The sequence below is a fragment of the Pleurodeles waltl genome, chromosome 10 (assembly GCF_031143425.1).
Source record: "Pleurodeles waltl isolate 20211129_DDA chromosome 10, aPleWal1.hap1.20221129, whole genome shotgun sequence".
NCBI lineage: Eukaryota > Metazoa > Chordata > Amphibia > Caudata > Salamandridae > Pleurodeles > Pleurodeles waltl.
Genome location: NC_090449.1, coordinates 298,755,099 through 298,779,129, shown reverse-complemented (window position 1 = coordinate 298,779,129; position 24,031 = coordinate 298,755,099). Strand labels below are relative to the sequence as shown.

General features: G+C 43.4%; 1 protein-coding gene across 1 annotated transcript in view; it reads left to right on the top strand.

Annotated features, from left to right (window-relative positions):
- Positions 1 to 24,031, top strand: part of CREBBP (CREB binding protein) — a 1,321,122-nt gene that overhangs the window by 248,291 nt on the left and 1,048,800 nt on the right. The window contains exon 7 of the mRNA XM_069210450.1: positions 19,744 to 19,843. Within this exon, the coding sequence (XP_069066551.1) occupies positions 19,744 to 19,843 (100 nt within the window). The remainder of the gene's footprint in view (positions 1 to 19,743; positions 19,844 to 24,031) is intronic.

Here is a 24,031-nt window from a genome sequence, read left to right as displayed (position 1 = left end):
CTCCCGGTCCTGAATGTTCACAGGGTGTGCACGAAGGCTGCACTTGTACTCAGATACCTGATGCTAATTAAGAACAGGTGCTTGGTTACCCCTGTGTGGAAAGGGGCAGTATACTGCACCCTCAGGGTGTTTGAATTCAACCAATTTCTCAGGCAAACAAATCTACACCGAAATACAAGGAATATAAATTCCCGTACTTAATCAAATCCATGTGCGACTGAGGATTGTGATAAAGTCCTGTTAAATATAAACACAGACACCAACCTCACTGTGCTCAAATATGAAAGGATAAAAAAAGATGCCATTCGTATCTAGCTAATATACAAGGGGGTATCGGCTTTTGGAGGACTGCAGTTGGGATGAACACAAAAGACCAGGTAGGGTGATGGGTGCTGTCTCCATTACTCCAGAGAGTGATGACGGAATATCTATATGCCAGCGCAGCTCCCAGAGGACTCTGTTTAATAACGCTCCCCTTATCTTCCTTGATGACATCATTTTTTTTTTTTTTTTTTTTTTTTTTTAGAAAAGACTGGGCCTCAATTTCCTGGTGCAGCACATGTGATTGGCTTGTTTTAATAATAACAATTGGCAAGAGTTACCTTAACTGTCAAGATACAGATGAGTGAAGGGAAACTGAAGACAGTGGTACACATAACGGTCTTCAAAAATAGACTTGAGATAAAGAAATAGCAGAAATGAAAGACTTTCTCACACAGAGTAAAATACAGAAGATGGGGGAAGGACCTCAATGGTTTTTCCCAAGACAAAAATTGTACCCTTACACAAAAGAGGATTATAAAGCTCAAAAAGATCAAGAGTCTGATGTAGAATCCTCAGTTGACAAATCGACAGACTCAACAGGTTGGAGTAGCAATGAAGAGACTAGAGGGAGATGTAGGGCTAGAGGACAAGAACGGGGGCATGGATGGCAACAGCTTTGGCACGAAATGTACCATAGCGATCAAGCCATGCCTTTTTTCCAATCTTTCACCCCACAATTTGCAGGGTGTATGAACTCTTACATGGGAAGGCATCCACCCTGCTTTCCACCTATGTTTAGACCTTTTTGACGTAGAGGTCCTGTACAGCAAAGAGGAAGATTAGGAAGAGAAGTTAGTTAGGAAGATGGCGAGACTGGAATGCAAACCAGGAGCACTACAAAGGACCAACCTGGAATGAGCACCGGCAGTCATTGATATTTAATTTGACATATTGTCCCCTCAGAGGAAGAAGCATATATTCTCAATAAAGGATTGGGATTTTTTCACACACCCACATTTGACTAATTCCACCCCCTGAGTGAAATGTCACAGTTTTGTAGAAAGCTAAAACTTAAAGCATTTTTCAACAGAAAGGTGAACATTGAGAAAGGAGGCTTCACTGGTTTAAGTCGGAAATGAGCCTCTAGTTTTCCCAACTCTATGGTCCCTGTAGAGACATTGGCCTTTGAACAGGCAATTTTTAAAGATAGAGAAGCACTAGATGATTCCAAATTCAAACTATTTGACAATATAATTATAAAAGAACGAAACTCCCTTTGTGAGCTTACAGAGAATATAGAACTGGTTATTAAACTGGCTGACAAAAATGAAGGTATCGACCGATTGGGGGAAAAAGTGTGATTATGACAAGCAATGAACTGTCCTTTTGAGTGATATGATATTACAGAGTTATAACACAGGATCCAACTAAAAGGCTATACAGGATAATTGAGAACGTGGTAGAAGAGGCTAAAATGAGAAGGTGGATTTCTAAAAAACAAAAAAGGCTGATTTCCTGTGTATGAAGGAAGCGAGGGCACCTTATGTTTTCTCGCTCCCCCAAAATGCATGAGGATCGATCTTCCCCCACCAGACCAGCCAGTTGTATCTAGTATAGGCTTAGTTTTATAATCACTTTGATATTTTGCTCTTTTTTGAGACCTATAGTACAGCAGACACCTACATATTTGAAGGATACAGGAGATCCGTTGACACTGTGACAGGATTATGTGTTTGATTCACATAAGATGTTGTTGGTGGGCTTCGACATCGAAATTCTGTACACCAGTCTACCCCAGTCTGCAACATTAGATACAGTGGAACAAGTTCTTTTGAAGGAGGACTGGCACTATCGAACACCAAGGCATTTCATTCTTGAATGCTGTAGACTCCTCCTTAAAGAAAACTACTTCGAATACGAAGGGGTGCTGTACTTAAAATGCTTGGAACTACTATGGACAGTACTTTTACCCCAAATTTGGATGGCCTGTCGGCCAGCAATTTTGAAGAAACTAATTTTTTCTATAACTAATCCATATTATCAGAGAATTAATTTGTGGAAACTTTATATAGCTGATGTCCTCATCATCTGGGATGGTGGTAAACAGACTCCTTGATTTTCTTGAATGGCTGAATGTACGGGACCAATTTCTCAAATTTACCAACAATATGAGTAACACTTCACTTCAGTTTTTAGATGTCACTATTTTTGTTAGCAGCATGTAGCTTCCAGCATGAACATGTACCACAAGCCTACGCACAAAAATAGTTTACTTCTGTTTAACAGTTTTCACCCACGAACTTTGAGAGAAAACTTAGCTTACGGTCAATTCCTATGTTTGAGCAGGAGATGCAGTAACATCAAGGATTACAAATCTCACGCTCAGCAATTGACAGAGAAATTAAGAACCTGGACCTATCCTGTTCACATAGTTTCAAAATGATACAAGAGAGCCAGACACCGGAATAGAGACTCGTTTTACCGAAGTATAACGTGTTGAAGCACCAGATATCCTGACTTATGTGACAACTTACAATACTGCATCAAACCAACTGAAGAATTTAATGACCAAGAGTTGGAGAATTGTTAACTCGGGCTCCTTGAGCTGGTCGAGACCAAGTGTTCTGCATACAGAAGAGAACTCAATTTGAGGGATCTACTTGTACATACATGACCAAAGAAATGTCGGAAAAAGATAAGAACTATCTCATTGTGTTGCTTCTGGTTCTGCCTCTGGCTCTGGTCTGCTTCAGGCGCTGAGGCAGGCTTATGGGTGACCAGCAGGGCAACACTAAAAGTGTTGGGGGTACTTTTGTTTCGGGGGCCAGGGTTGAGCTATAGCTGCCAGACATTGGAGACATTGAGGTCACTGGGGCCACACTGGAGGATCTGCTACAGTATAATCCAGTATAATTTTGTGTGTGTGGGTGGAGGCAGTGGCAAGACCAGGAGGGGAGGTAAGTGCCATTGCTGTGTTACTTTGCTGTTTACGCATTGTTCATGCATTTAGTTCAAATTACCTCTATACCCAGATCAAGTCCTATTTATTGTAACTGGGATGGGGCAAAAATAAAAACAGTGTTATGTGATGGAACGAATTACACATCCTTCACATCAAGTGGTCAACATGTTTAATCCTCCTAGCGCCTAATAGGTCATTGGCTTTCTTGAGGACCTTTTTATAACCGATCCCAATAAATTGAGATGGACATTACCAACTGAAATCTTCTACTTATGAGTACCTTAACTTCGAGGACCTGGAGACTTTAATGTCAGTCCTAAAACCAAACAAAAGGTGAGTGCCATCCACTGGACAAGTGAACCCTGCAAAATAGGAACCAAATTGGTTAAAATCCATCAATATTTTATACTGCTTAAGTTATACTTCAGGCACACCATTTGCCACACAGCATTAGTGTTACGATAAATCCATCAATATCATCATTTTATACCGCTTACATTATACAGGGTCTGAATTTCGCTTAGACTTAGTTTTGGCAAATATCTCTATATCATGGCCCTGCTATTCTGGCAGTGTGAAGAAGGGCCCCAATATTCACTAGAGTCCCCCAAAAATAAAGCTGAATATTGTCAGGGGTACATAATAAAAAATTCTTCAGTGCTGTATACTCCCACTGGATTGGTGTTAACATGTAAGAATATGTATGTTCGATGGCATGTGTAGCTGCAGATACACATGCTGTGCACAGTCCGCCGTCTGGTGTTGGGCTCGGAGTGTTACTAGTTGTTTTTCTTCGAAGAAGTCTTTTCGAGTCACGAGACCGAGGGACTCCTCCCCTTTCGGTTCCATTGCGCATGGGCGTCGACTCCATCTTAGATTGTTTTTTTTCCGCCATCGGGTTCGGACGTGTTCCTTTTCGCTCCGTGTTTCGGGTCGGAAAGTTAGTTAGAATCTCGGAAAAAATCGTCGGTATTGTTTTGTTCGGTATCGGGTTAGTTAGAACAAATCGACACCGAATCTTGAAGAGCTCCGGTGGCCCTTCGGGGTAATTTCGATCCCCCGTCGGGGCCTGGTCGGCACGACCGCGTGCGACTTCAAGACTGATGGAACGGACCCCGTTCCGCTTCTGTCCTAAATGCCATAACAAATATCCGTATACGGATCAGCATCTGGTCTGTAACTTGTGCCTGTCCCCGGAGCACAAGGAGGATACGTGTGAAGCCTGACGAGAGTTTCGGTCGAGGAAGACGCTCAGAGACCGAAGAGCCAGAAGATTGCAAATGGCGTCCACGCCGACAGGACAACATCGGTTCGAGGACGAAGAGGAAACATCCACGAGTCGGATTCGGGGGAATCCGACGCCGAAGACATAACAACCGTGAGTAAGACGTCGAAAATTAGGACTCTCAAAGTCCTCAAAAGCCCAGGGGACGCCACTGCCAACAGGCCATGGCTTAACCCACAAACTAGGTGACCGACCCAAGGCACCGAAAAAGGGCATGCTGGTGTCGAAGTCATCCGACTCTGGTCGTGATACCGCCACACAGCAACCTCGGAGCTGAGACACCGGCTCCGAGGAAATTCGGCGCAGAGACAGCGGCACCGAAGATGTTCGGCACCGAGATCCCACACCGAAATCAAAGAAACCTTCTTCGGAGCCTAAAAAGCCTACCGAAACGGTTTTGGTACCGAAAAAAGCCTCGGAACCGAAAATTAGTTCCTATACAGAGGAACAAGGACTAAACACCCAATTGCACAGATTTGGTGAAGAGCTTCAAACTGTAGAGACTGACTACACTCAAAGGAGGCTTCACATCCATGAAGACACAGGGAAGATAACCACTCTTCCCCCAATGAAGATGAAAAGGAAACTTGTTTTCCAACAAGGGGACAAGCAACCACAAGCAAAGGTGGTAAAGAAAGTAACACCACCACCTTCTCCACCACAATCAACACATGCATCACCGGCGCAAACTCCACCACTAACGCACTCACCAGCTCATACCACAATGAGCCAGGATGATCCCGATGCATGGCACCTCTACGACGCCCCAGTGTCTGACAATAGTCCAGACTCATATCCAACTAAACCGTCACCACCTGAGGACAGTACATCATATGCACAGGTGGTCGCAAGGGCAGCCGAATTCCACAATGTCTCACTACATTCGGAACCTATTGAGGATGACTTTCTCTTTAACACCCTGTCCTCCACCTATAGCCAGTATCAAAGCCTTCCCATGCTCCCAGGAATGCTAAGGCACACAAAACAAATATTTCAGGAGCCAGTTAAAGGCAGAGCCATAACTCCGAGGGTGGAGAAAAAATATAAGGCACCTCCCACAGACCCAATATTTATTACAACACAACTAACACCGGACTCAGTAGTTGTGGGGGCATCTCGTAAAAGAGCCAACTCTCATACATCAGGCGACGCACCTCCTCCAGACAAGGAGAGCCGCAAATTTGATGCAGCGGGAAAAAGAGTTGCAGCACAAGCAGCAAATCAGTGGCGTATCGCCAACTCGCAAGCACTCTTGGCAAGATACGACAGGGCTCATTGGGATGAAATGCAACATTTCATCGAACACCTTCCCAAAGAGTTCCAAAAAAGAGCGCAACAAGTGGTGGAAGAGGGACAAAGTATCTCAAACAATCAGATACGGTCTTCCATGGATGCAGCCGATACAGCTGCAAGGACAATAAACACTGCAGTCACAATACGGAGGCACGCTTGGCTGCGCACTTCTGGGTTCAAACCCGAAATCCAACAGGCTGTGCTCAATATGCCGTTTAATGAACAGCAATTGTTTGGGCCGGAAGTAGACACTGCCATTGAAAAACTAAAAAAGGACACCGATACAGCCAAAGCCATGGGCGCACTCTACTCCCCGCAGAGCAGAGGCACATTTCGGAAGACACCTTTTAGGGGAGGGTTTCGGGGTCAACCCACAGAAACCAACATTTCACAGACAAGACCACCTACCTACCATGGTCAATATCAAAGGGGAGGTTTTCGGGGACAATATAGAGGAGGCCAATTCCCAAAAAGTCGGGGAAAATTTCAAGGTCCCAAAACCCCTCAAAATAAACAGTGACTCACAAGTCACACAACCCCATCACACAACACCAGTGGGGGGAAGACTAAGCCAATTCTACAAATCTTGGGAAGAAATAACAACAGACACTTGGGTCTTAGCAATTATCCAACATGGCTATTGCATAGAATTTCACAAATTCCCTCCAAACGTCCCACCGAAAACACGCAATATGTCAAAACAGCATACAGATCTTCTAGGACTAGAAGTTCAAGCATTACTACAAAAGGACGCAATAGAATTAGTACCAAGCCTACAGAAAAACACAGGAGTGTACTCACTGTACTTTCTAATACCAAAGAAGGACAAAACTCTGAGACCAATACTAGATCTCAGAACACTAAATACCTACATCAAATCAGGCCACTTTCACATGGTCACATTACAAGACGTAATCCCACTGCTCAAACAGCAAGACTACATGACAACATTAGACCTAAAGGATGCGTATTTCCACATACCAATACATCCTTCCCACAGGAAATACCTAAGGTTCGTATTCAAAGGAATACATTACCAATTCAAAGTGTTGCCATTCGGAATAACAACTGCGCCAAGAGTCTTTACAAAATGCCTGGCAGTAGTAGCTGCACATATCAGAAGGCAGCAGATACACGTGTTCCCTTACTTAGACGACTGGTTAATCAAGACCAACACGCTAACAAGGTGTTCACGTCACACAAAGTATGTCATACAGACCCTTCACAAGCTGGGTTTCTCCATCAACTATGCAAAGTCACACCTTTTGCCGTGTCAAACACAGCAATACTTAGGAGCGACAATCAACACAACAAAAGGGATAGCCACTCCAAGTCCACAAAGGGTTCAAACATTTCACAAGGTGATACAGGCCATGTATCCAACACAAAAGATACAAGAACAAATGGTATTAAAACTCCTAGGCATGATGTCTTCATGCATAGCCATTGTCCCAAACGCAAGATTGCACATGCGGCCCTTACAACAATGCCTAGCATCACAATGGTCACATGCACAGGGTCAACTTCTAGATCTGGTGTTGGTAGACCGCCAAACATACATCTCGCTTCTATGGTGGAACAGTACAAATTTAAACAAAGGGCGGCCTTTCCAAGACCCAGTGCCACAATACGTCATAACAACGGATGCTTCCATGACAGGGTGGGGAGCACACCTCAATCAACACAGCATCCAAGGACAATGGGACATACATCAAAGGAAGTTTCACATAAATCACTTAGAACTGTTAGCAGTATTTCTAGCGTTGAAAGCATTTCAACCCATGATAACCCACAAATACATTCTTGTCAAAACAGACAACATGACAACAATGTATTATTTAAACAAACAGGGGGGGACACACTCAACACAGTTGTATCTCCTAACTCAAAAAATATGGCATTGGGCAATTCACAACCACATTCGCCTAATAGCACAATTTATTCCAGGGATCCAGAACCGGCTAGCAGACAATCTCTCTCGGGATCACCAACAAGTCCACGAATGGGAAATTCACCCCCAAATACTGAACACTTACTTTCAAATTTGGGGAACACCTCAAATAAATCTATTTGCAACAAAAGAAAACGCAAAATGCCAAAACTTCGCATCCAGGTACCCACACCATCAATCCCAAGGCAATGCTCTATGGATGAATTGGTCAGGGATATTTGCGTACGCTTTTCCCCCTCTCCCTCTCCTTCCATATCTAGTAAACAGATTGAGTCAAAACAAACTCAAACTCATACTAATAGCACCAACATGGGCAAGACAACCTTGGTATACAACACTACTAGACCTGTCAGTAGTACCTCATGTCAAGCTACCCAACAGACCAGATCTGTTAACACAACACAAACAACAGATCAGGTATCCAAACCCAGCATCGCTGAATCTAGCAATTTGGCTCCTGAAATCCTAGAATTTGGACACTTAGACCTCACACAAGAGTGTATGGAGGTCATAAAACAAGCTAGAAAACCTTCTACTAGACACTGCTATGCAAATAAATGGAAAAGATTTGTTTGTTACTGCCATAATAATCAAATTCAACCATTGCACGCATCTCCAAAAGATGTAGTAGGATATTTACTACATTTGCAAAAATCAAATCTAGCTTTCTCTTCCATAAAGATACATCTCACCGCAATATCTGCTTACCTGCAGATTACTCATTCAACTTCCCTATTTAGAATACCTGTCATTAAAGCGTTTATGGAAGGCCTAAAGAGAATTATACCACCAAGGACACCACCTGTTCCTTCATGGAACCTCAACATTGTCTTAACAAGGCTCATGGGTCCACCTTTCGAACCCATGCATTCTTGTGAAATGCAATACTTAATGTGGAAAGTTGCATTTCTCATTGCCATCACATCTCTAAGAAGAGTGAGTGAGATTCAGACATTTACCATGCAAGAACCATTTATTCAAATACACAACAATAAGGTAGTTCTAAGAACAAATCCAAAATTCTTACCAAAGGTTATCTCACCGTTCCACTTAAATCAAACCGTAGAATTACCAGTGTTCTTCCCACAGCCAGACTCAGTAGCTGAAAGAGCACTACATACATTAGACATCAAGAGAGCACTAATGTACTACATTGACAGAACAAAACAAATTAGGAAGACAAAACAACTATTTATTGCCTTTCAAAAACCTCATACAGGAAATCCAATTTCTAAACAAGGCATTGCCAGGTGGATAGTTAAGTGTATTCAAGCCTGCTATCTTAAAGCAAAGAGAGAGCTGCCTATTACACCAAAGGCACACTCAACCAGAAAGAAAGGGGCTACCATGGCCTTTCTAGGAAATATTCCAATGAACGAAATATGTAAGGCAGCAACATGGTCTACGCCTCATACATTTACCAAGCACTACTGTGTAGATGTGTTAACTGCAGAGCAAGCCACAGTAGGTCAGGCTGTACTAAGAACATTATTTCAAACTACTTCAACTCCTACAGGCTGAACCACCGCTTTTGGGGAGATAACTGCTTACTAGTCTATGCACAGCATGTGTATCTGCAGCTACACATGCCATCGAACGGAAAATGTCACTATCCCAGTGTACATCTGTTCGTGGCATGAGTCGCTGCAGATTCACATGCGCCCACCCGCCTCCCCGGGAGCCTGTAGCCGTTTAGAAGTAGATCTTAAACAATTGTACATTTGTAAATATATTACTTTAACCTTTATTATGTACATACGTATTCATTCCATTGCATGGGCACTATGACTAACATACACAACTCCTACCTCACCCTCTGCGGGGAAAACAATCTAAGATGGAGTCGACGCCCATGCGCAATGGAACCGAAAGGGGAGGAGTCCCTCGGTCTCGTGACTCGAAAAGACTTCTTCGAAGAAAAACAACTTGTAACACTCCGAGCCCAACACCAAACGGCGGACTGTGCACAGCATATGAATCTGCAGCGACTCATGCCACGAACAGATGTACACTGGGTAAGTGACATTTTCCATAGTGAGAGTATTGCATTTTTCGTTTGCATACCAGTACATGACTTTAAAACTTCTTCAGGGCTGTATACTTCCACCATACTGATGTTAGCATGCAAGAAGACGTGTAATGAGTGTACTGCATTTTTTTTGTTTGCATACCAGTACATTAAGGATTAGTCTTTACATGATCACTGTACACTGGTATGGGCTCCTAATCAGACCAAAAACAACAAGTGATGGACGGAATGCTGAACATTGTCAAACACTCACCACCAGTCACAGATCTGGGTTTAATCCATCGTTTTTTTGCTCACCATGCCACCCCAGTTTGGACCCAGCCATATGCAAATCAGTCTTGACCCTGTTCCTCATGGGAACAGTCCAGCCCGAACTGCCAAGCCAGGTCCTCACTGGACTGGAAACAAGCATCCTGGGACCGGTTTCGGGGTTTCACCCCTCAGCCAGGCTAGCTTGAATCCAGTGGCATGGGAAGCACGGGACCCACGTCTGGGCATACCCTTCCCACTTAAGGCGACAAAGCAAAAACAACAAGTGATGGACGGAATGCTGAACATTGTCAAACACTCACCCCCAGTCACAGATCTGGGTTTAATCCATCGTTGTTTTGCTCACCATGCCACCCCAGTTTGGACCCAGCCATATGCAAATCAGTCTTGACCCTGTTCCTCATGGGAACAGTCCAGCCCGAACTGCCAAGCCAGGTCCTCACTGGACCGGAAACAAGCATCCTGGGACCGGTTTCGGGGTTTCCTAATCAGACCACCTGAGAAGTCATTCTTTTGTATAAGATAACAGGTAATAACAGCTTGTGGGTGTGTGGATTCTTCCAAACAAAGTTTGGTCAACTATCTCTGTATCTAGATTCGGTTTGTCGGCAAAGTGAAGAAAAGTGGAAAAAATGAAAAAAGGGACCCTAATGTTAACTAAAGTCAATGATTGAGTAAATCTAGTATTTAGGAACATAAGGTTTTTGAAAAGGTAAGCAATTAAAGTCATTGTCTGCTGATTTTTGGTAAGGCACAGAGATATTCTCTTATTGGACAGCATAGGACTAGGGAATTCAGTCGTTCAGACCATAACAATGTGTTTTCACACAGTAGATCCAACGCTGCCCCTTTTGTAGCAAATTTCTATCAGATTTGACATCCACATAATCCAAAGCTTCTAAGACGACTAGTAATTTGAACTCACTTTTGCCTTCACTGCACTACAAGTCTCCATGATCAGTGGTGACTATCCTGCCTCTTTGGAGGTAAAAAAAACAAAAATAAAGACCCGATGATGATGCTATCAGCTATTAGTACACCAGAGGTGACAAAATACCACTGGCAGAAAATAGCCGGTGAGTGTCTTATGATAATTTTGGAATAACTCTGGTGAAATGTATGGAGAGGTTTCACTTTCATTGATGTTTGTGATATTTTGAGTGGAATTGTTGATTATGTTGTCCGTCCGTGAACAGGGTATCATGCAGCTTGACTCTGAACCATTGCTTAATCCAGGGTGGAAGGTCCAGCTGAGGCACACTTCAAGAAGGAGATGATGGTTGGGATGGAAATGGTTCCCTCCCTCCTTAATTTACAAATAACCACTTTACATGGATTTACAAAACGCCTAGTGGTCTTGATGTCTTTTCTGAAGCTGAGTTTGACTTGTCACTTGGACCACAAATGAGTGCATCCTTTGCAGTAGTGGTTTGACATGCATCTGAAGTTCTGAATTTGCATTTGCCTTCAGTTGAGACCAAAACGAATGTCCTCAATGGAATTTGCTGCCTGAGCCAGAGACAGCTGAGACTCTACTCCCCTTTAACAAGTTCCTCACAGAATACTTAAGGGACGCTTGGTGATACCTTGGTCCTGCCCACTGAGTAATAGGCAAGGGGCTAGACATGACCGGCTGGCTCTTGGTGGTCCTGAATTTCTCACTTAACTTCCTACTGCAAAGGATGTGGCGGTTGAGGCTTGCACCAGCAAGGTGAACCCAAGTTCATTCTTCACAACAACTCTGGATAGAGTGTCTAAGAGGATTACAGAGTTTTGAAAACTGATTTTCTCCGCGAGTATTCTTTCATGGAGATCGCCAGTGCTGTTTATTTATTGGGTCACTACACCCATACCCTCTAAGACACGTGCAGGTGGAAATGCAGGACCTTAGGAATGCTTGAACTGAACTCAGCCGCTGGTAATTAATCAGGGCAGCATCCCAATCCATTGTTATTTAGCACACAGTGTCACTCCAGTTTGGACTAGCTATATGCAAATCAGTGTCGACCCTGCTTTAGTCTGAACAGTTCAAGCCGAACTGCAAAGGCAGGACCTCCTTGAACTGGAACACAAGCAACCTAGGACTGGTTTCGCCTTAGTTATGCGCTTGATAGCTGGGTGCAGCATGGGTGGATTTGGGGCAGGTGATGATACATATGCCATTTCTCCACAGTGTGACCCATGAGACTTAAGGTTCAGATCCACCTGGGTACAGTGACCCTGACCTGTACCCTCCCCGTCCTTCTCCTCCAGGCGCTTCTACCTTCTATCATGTGCTCTTTTCCACAAGGGGGACCTTCATACAGAGTCCATAAAGGAGCAGTATCACATTGCCAGATCCATCGACCTCCTCTTGCCCATGCCCACTGGTACAAAAAGGAGGCGCTCCTCCAGAACCTCCCAGAGGAACGAAGGATGAGGGGGCTTGAGATAGTATCTGAGGGCAAGCAGATATCTAACCCTACCATTCACTGTCCCCTAGATAGTGCAGACACTGCTACCAGGGGAGTTAATTCTTGCATTTTGTTACGTAGGCACCCCTGGCTCAGTGACTCTGGCTTCAAACTAGAAGCTCAGCAACATCTGCTTGATGTAGCCATTGATGGCCAGCACCTTTTTGGTCCACAAATTGACCAAATGTTACTACTGATTATGACTTCTCAAGGACAATGGGAGCCCATATGGTTTCCATATCAGTTACTTGGAACTTCTAGGCATCCATCTAGCATTGAAGGCTTTCCTAGTTCAGCTAATAGGCAAAGCTGTCCTTGTCCGCACAGACGATATGACAGACATGTATTACCTTCAGAAACAATGGGGGGGGGGGGTAGGGCTATGCTCACCACAACTCTTGCAGTTATCCCAACACATTAGGAGATATACTCTGTCACAAAAATCTTTTGTTAGCTGAGTTCCTTCCAGGGATAGACCATGACTTTTCCGACCTCCTGAGCAGGATGCAGCAGCAAGTCCACGAGTGGGAACTCCACCTGCAAGTCCTTCTCCGCTACTTTCTCAAGTGGGGCTTTCCAGGATTAGATCTGTTCGCAACTACAGAAAAAAACAAATGCCCAAACTTTGCATCCAGGTTCCCACACCCACAGTGCACTATGGATGAGCTGTTCATGATTATTTGCCTGCACTTTCCTCCTCTCCTGCTCTTTCAGTCTGTAGTACAGAGACTTCAGCAAATGTCCCTCACGGTCATCCTGGTAGCTCCGACATAGACTCACCAGCCACTGTTCACAACTCTACTCAAACTCTCTCTGGTTCTGCACGAGTCTCTCTCCAACAGGCCAGAGCTTCTCCTGCAGAACCATGGAGAAATCGGGCACCCAGATCCAGGGATGCTCAACCTTCCAAACTAGGCTCCTGAGGTCATAGAATTTGGATACCTCAACCTTCCTCAGGAATGCATGAGCATCCTTAAGGGAGCACACAGACTAACTACCCAGACCTGCTATGCGGCAAAGCTTAAAAGATGTGTGGTACTGTCACTCAACACATTGATCCTTTTGAAGCCGCAGTGCTGGACATTGTTTGTTACCTATAATATCTGCAGGTTTCTGGTCTAGCCTTCACCTCCATACATCTACTTTTAGCTGCTAAGACTGCCTACCCTCAGAATAGAGAACACTTCTCCTTTTTCAGGATTCCAGTCATTAAAGTTTTCATGGAGGGTCTCGAGGATCATTCCTCCTCTGGGTCCACAATCTCTGATGTGGAATTTCAACATTCTACTTACAGTGCTCATGGACCCTCCATTTGAGCCCCTCCACTCATGCCCCCTTCAATTTGTCCTGTGGAAAGTGGCATTCCTTGTTGCAGTCACTTCACTCAAGTGTGTCAGTGAACTATAGGCATTAACCCTGGTAGCACTTTTCTTCCATGCACATAGGGTTAGGGTTATCCTTCACACAGCTCCCACATTTCTCCCTAAGCTGGTATCCCCCTTCCACCTTAAACAATCTATTGAACTTCCTGTGTTTTTTTTCCAGCAACCTGACTGTTGCAAAACGGGCTCTCCATACTTTGAATATAAAGCGAGTCCTCATGTACTACATTGATAGAACTAAACTATTTAGAAAAAGAAAGCAGCTCTTTGTCGCTTTCTTTAAACCTTACAAAGGAAGCTCTTTATCCAGGGCTGTCGTTGCTAGACGGACCATCAAATGCATCCAGACATACTGTGCTAAAGCTGAAAGGACTTTGCCCACTCTTCCTAACGCTCACTCCACTCTGAAAAAGGGAGCCTTTGGGACCTTTCTGGGGAACATCCCAATAGCTGACATATACAAAGCAGCTACCTGGTCTGCACCTTACACTTTCACAAAACATTACTGTGTGGATGTACTAGCTCTTCAACAAGCTAATTTTGGTCAGGCAGTACTTAGTACTCTTTTTCAATCTACTACAACAACCACAGATTAGCCACCTTTTTTGGGGAGGACTGCTTTACAGTCTATGCATAGCATGCCTGTCTCTACAGCCACACATGCTCCAAACTGAAAATGAAACTTACCTTATAAGCATCTCTTTGTGGCATGTAATGCTGTAGGTTGACATGAGCCCACTCCCCTTTACCCCCCCCCCCCCCCCAAACACACACACACACATACACACACACGATGCCTGTGGCTGTTTGTAATCTTTTACTATCATATTATTTCCTCTTTTGCATTGACATCTCTCTATGCTTCGCTTTGCGCATTACTGGCAAGTGGAAGAGTTACATACCTCATGATTTCAAAGACTTCTTAGAAGTAAACCAGCTTGCACTCATCTGAGCCCAGCACTAGATGGCAGCAGTATGCACAGAAAGTGAATCTAAACACTAGATGCCACTAACTGATGCTCATAGGGTAAGTAACATTTTCCTTTCAGTGCTCCCTTTCAACGTAACCAACGTTGCATGAGTGTTCACAAAGGTTGGTTGCTGCCAACCTTTGGAGGTTGGGGATACCAGTTTCCTCCTAACTTGATGACTGGCTGTTGACCCAAAACTCACCACAGTCAATCATGGAACACCTCCAGTTGACAGTGAACCTTCCTGAGATTGTTTAGGAACACAGTCAATGAGCCGAAGTCACACCTGACGCAATTAAGTTCAAGGCCTTTCCTGTACCACTGCGAGTCCAGGACATTCAGGCTTATGGCCTTGATGTTTCAGCAATGGTGCTGGATCTCAGTGAGTTTCTGAAGTTTCAAGGCCCAGGATCAAGGAACTCCTTCGGAGGCCATCTTGATTTCAGAGGAGACAGTTCATCATTCGCAGTAGGGACTACTCAAACCCAGTTGGTCCAGCAGCAGGCCTCTCTCTCTTCCCCACCAACAACAGACACATCACCGCTGGTTTGAGGAGGTGGACATCAGAGGACACTGTTATGATGGAAGCCTGGTTCTAGATCAATCTGCTGGAGTTGCCGCCATTTGTCCAGCTTGGAAGTCCTTTCTACCATGCATCAACAATGGAGCCGATGCACATGTTCAACAATACTAATAGTAGGAGTCACACGGTCCCATGACTTAAAAAGACTTACTTCGAAGAAAAGCAGAGTTGTACATATCCAAGCCGAACACTAGATGACAGAGTTATGCATAGCATGTGATGCCACAGCACATGCCACAAACGGATGCTTACAGGGTAAGTAGCATTTTCCTTTTGCATTGTGGAACTCTTCTAGATTCACATCCTATCACACACTCGTCCCTTGTGAAGAGAGCATATAACATTAATATTTAAAATGACAAAAATAAATGTAAAAGGGACTGGTTGCTCCCGGACAGTGTGGGCTTACACTCAAGGTCATAAACCTCACCTTTGATTGACACCCAAAAAGAAAACTATTTATAATGATTCAGAATTTCTATACCCAACCACTAGATTGTGGAATAATGCAAAATATAGGAATTTGGAATAGTTATACAGGTAATTAAGATTTTTTCTAACCAATACAGAAGCCTGGGGAGCCAAATATAAAAGACTAAGGAAAAGTTACACTTGTGGTTATTCCAGCACTTTTAGTTATTGCCCACCATTATTTTCATCACCTCCTTCCACCTACCCTATCCTTAAGCACATGCTATGCTCCAATTATAAATGGTAAAAAAACTGAGACTGGACACAAATGGCACATGTAGAAAAGGTAGGGCTCCGGCTGATGTGCAGTCCCTGTGTCAGTTAGTAAGTTCTTATTGGTCTGTTAATATCAAAATTTATACAGTCCTGCATCTGGATCAGACTTTACCAACCAGCTTTGAAGAAGTGATTGTAAGACCTAGGAGCACTGGAATCACGTGTAGGGCCTTTTTCCTCTTTTCCCATTCTACCTTCCTAAAGTATAAAAGGCTAAGAACCTCAAAGCTCTTGCATAACGTCTTAAGATTCAAGCTATGCAATCAGCTTAGCATACAATCATTGTCTAGGTTTTAGTGTTTCTTTACCCATTGAGTGGTGCAGTCTTCATACTTCGGAGGAGTGGTAATGCGTATCCCTTTTTCTGTCTGGATTGCTTCATTTGATCCATCCTAATGTCTCTTGCTGACTACTGGACATTTAAAGATTTCTAACCAACTTCAGCGTTATCCAGTATTAGTGTTGAGATTTATAATCATGTTCCTTTATCATCTCTTGTTTACCTTGTACTACATAGAGGTGTGTTTGCAAAATTCAAGCTTAGTTATGACTTCCCCCAATCATTTTCACCTGTTTTTATCATTATTTTATTTTCCACTTTATCAGGGTTCTTGACCCCTGTATAAGATATTTTCCAAAATGCATGGGTTGCATTTCAGGTCTCTGTGAAGCACAATAACATGAGACTTGTGACATGCTGCCTGTTATTTCTCTAACCCGTGATTGATTTTTTCACCAACGGTCTGTGTTGCTTATCACTGAGTAAGTTCCTAACCACTCTGTCACCCTGTCTTCCATTCCATGACAATTGAAATGTTTTTTGCCGAAGCCAAGCTAATAGTTTGACTTCGAGAGGAAGCTCAAGCTCATCTGAAGAAAGAATTTAATGTTTGTCTTCACAAAGTACATGTTGAGGAGAATTATTAGAAAAATGGTACTGAGTCCTGGCAGAAGATTACAGTCTGAAAGGCTTGCACTTTAAATGTGTGTTTAACCTTCCTCTGATAGAGCCTTTTTGAAAACCTCCGTAAAGTAAGATTCACATAAACTAGCACTACAGTAAGTGCTGAAAGGGCTTTCAAGTCTACATTGTCTCCCTCTGCACTCTGGAAGCATAAAGATGATCTGTGATGATGTGAAATTCAAGATCACATCTGCCCATGGAAGGAAGCTTTTTATTCTAGACTTAGGTGTGTTAGAAAAGTGACGTACACATTTCCATTGATTCTGTTTTGCTGAATTTCCACATATCAGCAGATTACATAGTCACATGTAATGGCAAGGTACTAAAACTTGCCTTTTGAGAACCACACACGGTCTTAAACTATGCAGCTGATGCATCTTTGTTAATGCAAGATTGTGCTGAAGCAATTAGCACCAAAACTACCTGATACAAAGGACAATTCAAATTACACAGACTAAATAATTATTGATTCTCTTCATATGTTTTCTGTAAAGACCTCAAGGGAAGCTATGAAGAAGTCTTACTCTCTTGCCAGTAGTGTAGAAAACTGTTTGTATGTTCTTATATTGGAAAATCTAAGTTTGAAATTGCCTTTTTAAGATGCAAAAAATACCATCTCTGGGAATCTTCAGTTAAACAAAATAATTACTGATTCAATCCATTTGATTACCTAAATGAATGAATCATCTGTTCTTTATATAAGTCTACTTAAACATTCATCTCAACTCCAAACTAAGTATGTTTGCCAATCAGGATTGGACAAAGATTGGTAATGGTGCAGAACTACCATTTTAATTCTCCTGCTAGCTTCTTTTTCTTTAGAAATCACTTGTACTTGAACTTTCATCAGTGAGCTCCTCAGTTTTCATGTTGTCCAGAAGTCCAGACAGTAACACCAGCAATGATGCATGCTATCCATAAAGGCACTTCTTGTTACCCAGTGACGATACTTCTTTGTTTTGTGCTTCAGAAATAGGGATCTAGATTTCACTGGGACGTTTGCTTAAATGTTTCTCTGAGTATTTTTTACCCTTGTGGGTTTGAATCATACTCTCAACTGAGCCATAAGAGTTTAGATATCATTGTTCAATCCCCCTGGATTCTCTGTATTTGCGACTTTATGCTTTATTAGGCCACCCCAGCAAAAGATGAAGTAATTTTTGGACTTGTGCTGATTGCAAACACCACCAGCACCAGCCTCACCTTGATCCCCTCTATGGTTATTCAATCCTGAGGTTGGATGGAGCCACTTGAGTGTGTCCTTGGAACAAAAAATAAAAAAAGGCTCATAAACTTGTTGACATCTTTGCATTGCAAGCATTAATGTTGATCTGGCCAAGAGAATATGCTACATTTTATATATATTTTTTTTAATGTTTTCTTGCTCTTGAATATTTTCTGATTAAATTATGAGAATTATTTCTTCAAAACAGGTAGCCTCTAGGGAAGTTTACCATGCTCATGTTTTGTATTTTGTTTACCCCGATGGTTTGAGTAAACAATGTTGCTTAGCTAAACCTAGATGAACATTTTCACCTTACTGAATAAGTAAATGTTTGTGTGTGTGTAAGTATTGAACACCAATTCTCATTTAGTATGTTTTATTATTGCAGTATTATGTAGCATTCTGGTGGCTTAGAAACATTTGTAGTATTTATTTTCAAGAGAACAATGTAGAATTTAATTCTACGACTGCATGGTGTGGTAAATAAAATATGTTCCAGCATTTACAGCTTTAAAGCTGTGCAGAGTGTCTATCTTCAAAAACTGCTCTATTCAGTACTGTAGCGCTTATCCCACAGTCAGTGGAATCGCAAGACGTTGATACAAGTGCTACCTCTGCAATCAATTGCGATACTTTAGTTGCTAAACTTAGAAGAAATGGCCACATTACTTAAAATTATACAAAAAAGTGATGGATGGAATGCTTGAATAAAACTCAGCCCTCTCGTAGTTACCCAGGCCACATCCCAGTCCAACATTATTATGCACACCATGCCACCTCAGTTTGAACCCAGCTATATGCAAATCAATTTTGACCTTACTCCAGTTGGAACAGTCCAGCCTGAACTGCCAAGCCAGGCCCTTCCTGAACTGGAACACAAGCAACCTAGGACCGGTTTCACCCTAGTTACTGACTTGTCAGCTGAGTACAACCTGGTACTAGTGAACACTCTGTACACAGGACCTACGTCTGGGTATACCCATCACACTTAGGACATCAAAAAACAAAGTGATGGATTCAGTGGTTGAATTTATTTCAGCCACAGGTGATATGGCTGCATCCCAGTACTTAACATTAATGCAGCTACATTTCTTAGTCTACAAATTACTGTTGCCCTTTGGTTTGTACAGAACTGAAATTCCATGTTATTGTAAGTCTTTCTGTGACCTTAAAAATCAGACTATCCTTTTTTACATAGTTATATTTTCACTCAAAGTATCAGGTACTTTATTGTATGCGTTGGATGTGTTCCCACATTCTTGAAATATGTAATTTTACCTTTTCATCATTATGTGTAACATAAAAGAATCAAAACTGAAGAAAGAGTTACATTTCTTTGTCAACATCTGTATTGTATCCCACAGGAACAAATATGATGAACCTTTCTGCAGGGGGGATGTCAGCAGATCAGCAAGCAAATTTATTTTCGGAGACATCCCTTCCAACAACACTTGGATCAACAAAGTAAGGCTCTACTTCAGTGGTTTAAAATTCAGTCCAGTGCCATTATAGACGTGTCTGTTTAAAGCTCTAAGCTTTTTTAAATGAAAGAATGTCAGGCACCATTATTTTTGGAATTTTGTACGCTCTAGCTTGCCCCTTAATGGTGCTTCAAAGACTTGTTTAATGATACGGTGTAGTGAGAGTGCTTTGTATTACCTTAGTGACCTAACCACTCCCGAATTTACATTACACGTTGTAAAGAAATGGCTCCCTGTTGCAGTTACCCCCCACTTTTTGCCTGATACTGATGCTGACTTGACTGAGAAGTGTGCTGGGACCCTGCTAACCAGGCCCCAGCACCAGTGTTCTTTCACCTAAAATGTATCATTGTTTCCACAATTGGCACACCCTGGCATCCAGGTAAGTCCCTTGTAACTGGTACCCCTGGTACCAAGGGCCCTGATGCCAGGGAAGGTCTCTAAGGGCTGCAGCATATCTTATGCCACCCTGGGGACCCCTCACTCAGCACAAACACACTGCTTGCCAGCTTGTGTGTGCTACTGGGGATAAAATAACTAAGTAGACATGGCACTCCCCTCAGGGTGCCATGCCAACCTCACACTACCTGTGGCATAGGTAAGTCACCCCTCTAGTAGGTCTTACAGCCCTAAGGCAGGGTGCACTATACCACAGGTGAGGGCATAGGTGCATGAGCACTATGCCCCTACAGTGTCTAAGCAAAACCTTAGACATTGTAAGTACAGGGTAGCCATAAGAGAATATGGTCTGGGAGTCTGTCAAAAACGAACTCCTCAGCTCCATAATGGCTACACTGAATACTGGGAAGTTTGGTAGCAAACTTCTCAGAATAATAAACCCACACTGATGCCAGTGTTGGATTTATTAAAAAAATGCACACAGAGTGCATCTTAGAGATGCACCCTGTATTTTACCCAATTGTTCAGTGCAGGACTGACTGGTCTGTGCCAGCCTGCTGCTGAGAGCCGAGTTTCTGACCCCATGCGGTGAGAGCCTTTGTGCTCTCTGAGGACAGAAACAAAGCCTGCTCTGGGTGGAGGTGCTTCACACCTCCCCCCCTGCAGGAACTGTAACACCTAGCAGTGAGCTTCAAAGGCTCAGGCTTCGTGTTACAATGCCCCAGGGCACTCCAGCTAGTGGAGATGCCCGCCCCCTGGACACAGCCCCCACTTTTGGCGGCAAGTCCAGGAGAGATAATGAGAAAAACAAGGAGGAGTCACTGGCCAGTCAGGACAGCCCCTAAGGTGTCCTGAGCTGAGGTGACTCTGACTTTTAGAAATCCTCCATCTTGTACAAGGAGGATTCCCCCAATAGGGATAGGAATGTGACCCCCTCCCCTTGGGAGGAGGCACACAGAGGGTGTACCCACCCTCAGGGCTAGTAGCCATTGGCTACTAACCCCCCAGACCTAAACACGCCCTTAAATTTAGTATTTAAGGGCTCCCCTGAACCTAAGAATTTAGATTCCTGCAACCTAAGAAGAAGAGGACTGCTGAGCTGAAAAACCCTGCAGAGAAGACAGACACACCAACTGCCTTGGCCCCAGCTCTACCGGCCTGTCTCCCCCCTTCGGAAGAAAACTGCTCCAGCGACGCTTTCCCCAGGACCAGCGACCTCTGAATCCTCAGAGGACTGCCCTGCTCTAAAAGGACCAAGAAACTCCAGAGAACAGCGGCCCTGTTCAACAAAGACTGCAACTTTGTTTCCAGAGGTGCAACTTTAAAGACCCCTGCAATTCCCGGCAGAAGCGTGAGACTTGCAACACTGCACCCGGCGACCCCGACTCGACTGGTGAAGAAACAACGCTACAGGGAGGACCCCCAGGCGACTCCAAGACTGTGAGTAACCGAAGTTGTCCCCCCTGAGCCCCCACAGCGACGCCTGCAGAGGGAATCCCGAGGCTCCCCCTGACCGCGACTGCCTGACTCTAACCAGATGCCTGGAAAAGACCCTGCACCCGCAGCCCCCAGGACCTAAAGGATCGGAACTCCAGTGCAGGAGTGACCCCCAGGAGGCCCTCTCCCTTGCCCAGGTGGTGGCTACCCCGAGGAGCCCCCCCTTGCCTGCCTGCACCGCTAAAGAGACCCCTTGGTCTCCCATTGATTCCTATTACAAACCCGACGCTTGTTTGCACACTGCACCCGGCCGCCCCCGCGCTGCTGAGGGTGTACTTTCTGTGTGGACTTGTGTCCCCCCCGGTGCCCTACAAAACCCCCCTGGTCTGCCCTCCGAAGACGCGGGTACTTACCTGCTGGCAGACTAGAACCGGGGCACCCCCTTCTCAATTGAAGCCTATGTGTTTTGGGCACCACTTTGAACTCTGCACCTGACCGGCCCTGAGCTACTGGTGTGGTGACTTTGGGGTTGCTCTGAACCCCCAACGGTGGGCTACCTTGGACCCCAATTTGAACCCCGTAGGTGGTTTACTTACCTGCAAGAACTAACAATAACTTACCTCCCCAAGGAACTGTGAAAATTGCACTGTGTCCACTTTTGAAATAGCTATATGTGTTTTATGTAAAAAGTATATATGCTATTGTGATTATTCAAAGTTCCTAAAGTACTTACCTGCAATACCTTTCAAATGAGATATTACATGTAGAATTTGAACCTGTGGTTCTTAAAATAAACTAAGAAAATATATTTTTCTATACAAAAACCTATTGGCCTGGAATTGTCTTTGAGTGTGTGTTCCTCATTTATTGCCTGTGTGTATGTACAACAAATGCTTAACACTACTCCTTTGATAAGCCTACTGCTCGACCACACTACCACAAAATAGAGCATTAGTATTATCTCTTTTTGCCACTATCTTACCTCTAAGGGGAACCCTTGGACTCTGTGCATACTATTCCTTACTTTGAAATAGTGCATACAGAGCCAACTTCCTACACACGTGATGTGCACTGTGTCCCAATAGAAGATACTGATCAACTGATGCAGAAGGGTTAGTTTTTCCATATCGTTTACCGCTCCCCCTGCGGATAGAACCAGAGGAGTGAATTTCATTCCAGACTTCCTTGTGAGCCGTTACATTGCGTTTAGAGAGTTTTCTGTTGTGACGTCTTCTCCATCTGTGGTTTAATCTGGCCTGTTCTTTTGTACTAGGTTTGACTTGTGCTGCATTTGCATGTTTAACTGATAGCTGGAGTGTTATTAGAAACCTTATACAAGTGGTACTTGCACTATTCTTTTAGCTAATAGTGATCAAAATGGACTGCATATTGGAAAAATGTCAGAGGACAGCAAAAAGAGCATTTTAACTTAGAAAGCTAAACAGAAATGTGGCCCTCCAGCTCTCTTGTCTGTGACGTAATATCTCCTAACAATTATTTAATGCAGTTTACGACTATGTAGTTACTCATTTGTCCTCTCCTCTTTCCCCACTTGTTGGGAGCCTTGTTGGGCACTCTATCAAGTTGGAAACTGCTGTATCAACAGCAGATGATTATCTTCAGCGAAATTATAACAATCCTTGGCAAAGCCAGTCGGTTTCATTTCAGTGACATTTTTTATTTTCTTTTCTTTTTTTTAAAAATTTCTTTGCTCCTGGTATCACCTTCACCAATTCTTTTAGAATATGTCATTTATTTGTTATGTACTTCTACAGCAAGTTTGCTCCTTTAGGCCACATGGAGTTGGAACAATCCAGGACACAACAAACTAGAAAAGAGGAGTGAATAGATGAGGCTTCAGCTTCTTGTGAGGCCTAGAATATAATTTGTTTTATATAGTTTAAGACCAGTTATTCCAAAGGAAAGAATTTAAATCTCTAAAGGCTCTATCTCCTTTGTGTTCTCATTAGGTCAGTTGTTGCAGTATGAAAAGCTCTGTTTCTACTTTTTGCCACGCATGCCAGACATTTTTGACATAAAGAAAGCTCCCAAGCGTGCACATCACATCAGATTGAGTCTGCATTTGACACACCATTTCCAGCAGTGAAACAACATCCCTTCACAGTCTCAATTGTGTGTACAAAATGTTGAATAATTCTGGCTTTAATAAGCTCCTTTTTCCTTGAACCAGAGTATTTGGCTGAGCTTTTAGTTCGGTTTAGTTTATTTTAAGATTTTGGTGGGGACACCCAAACCACTATCTTCTTTTGCCACTTTGTTCATACAAGATAAGAGTTCCCTTTCAAACTTAGTTTGCTTTGTAGCTACTGTTGCA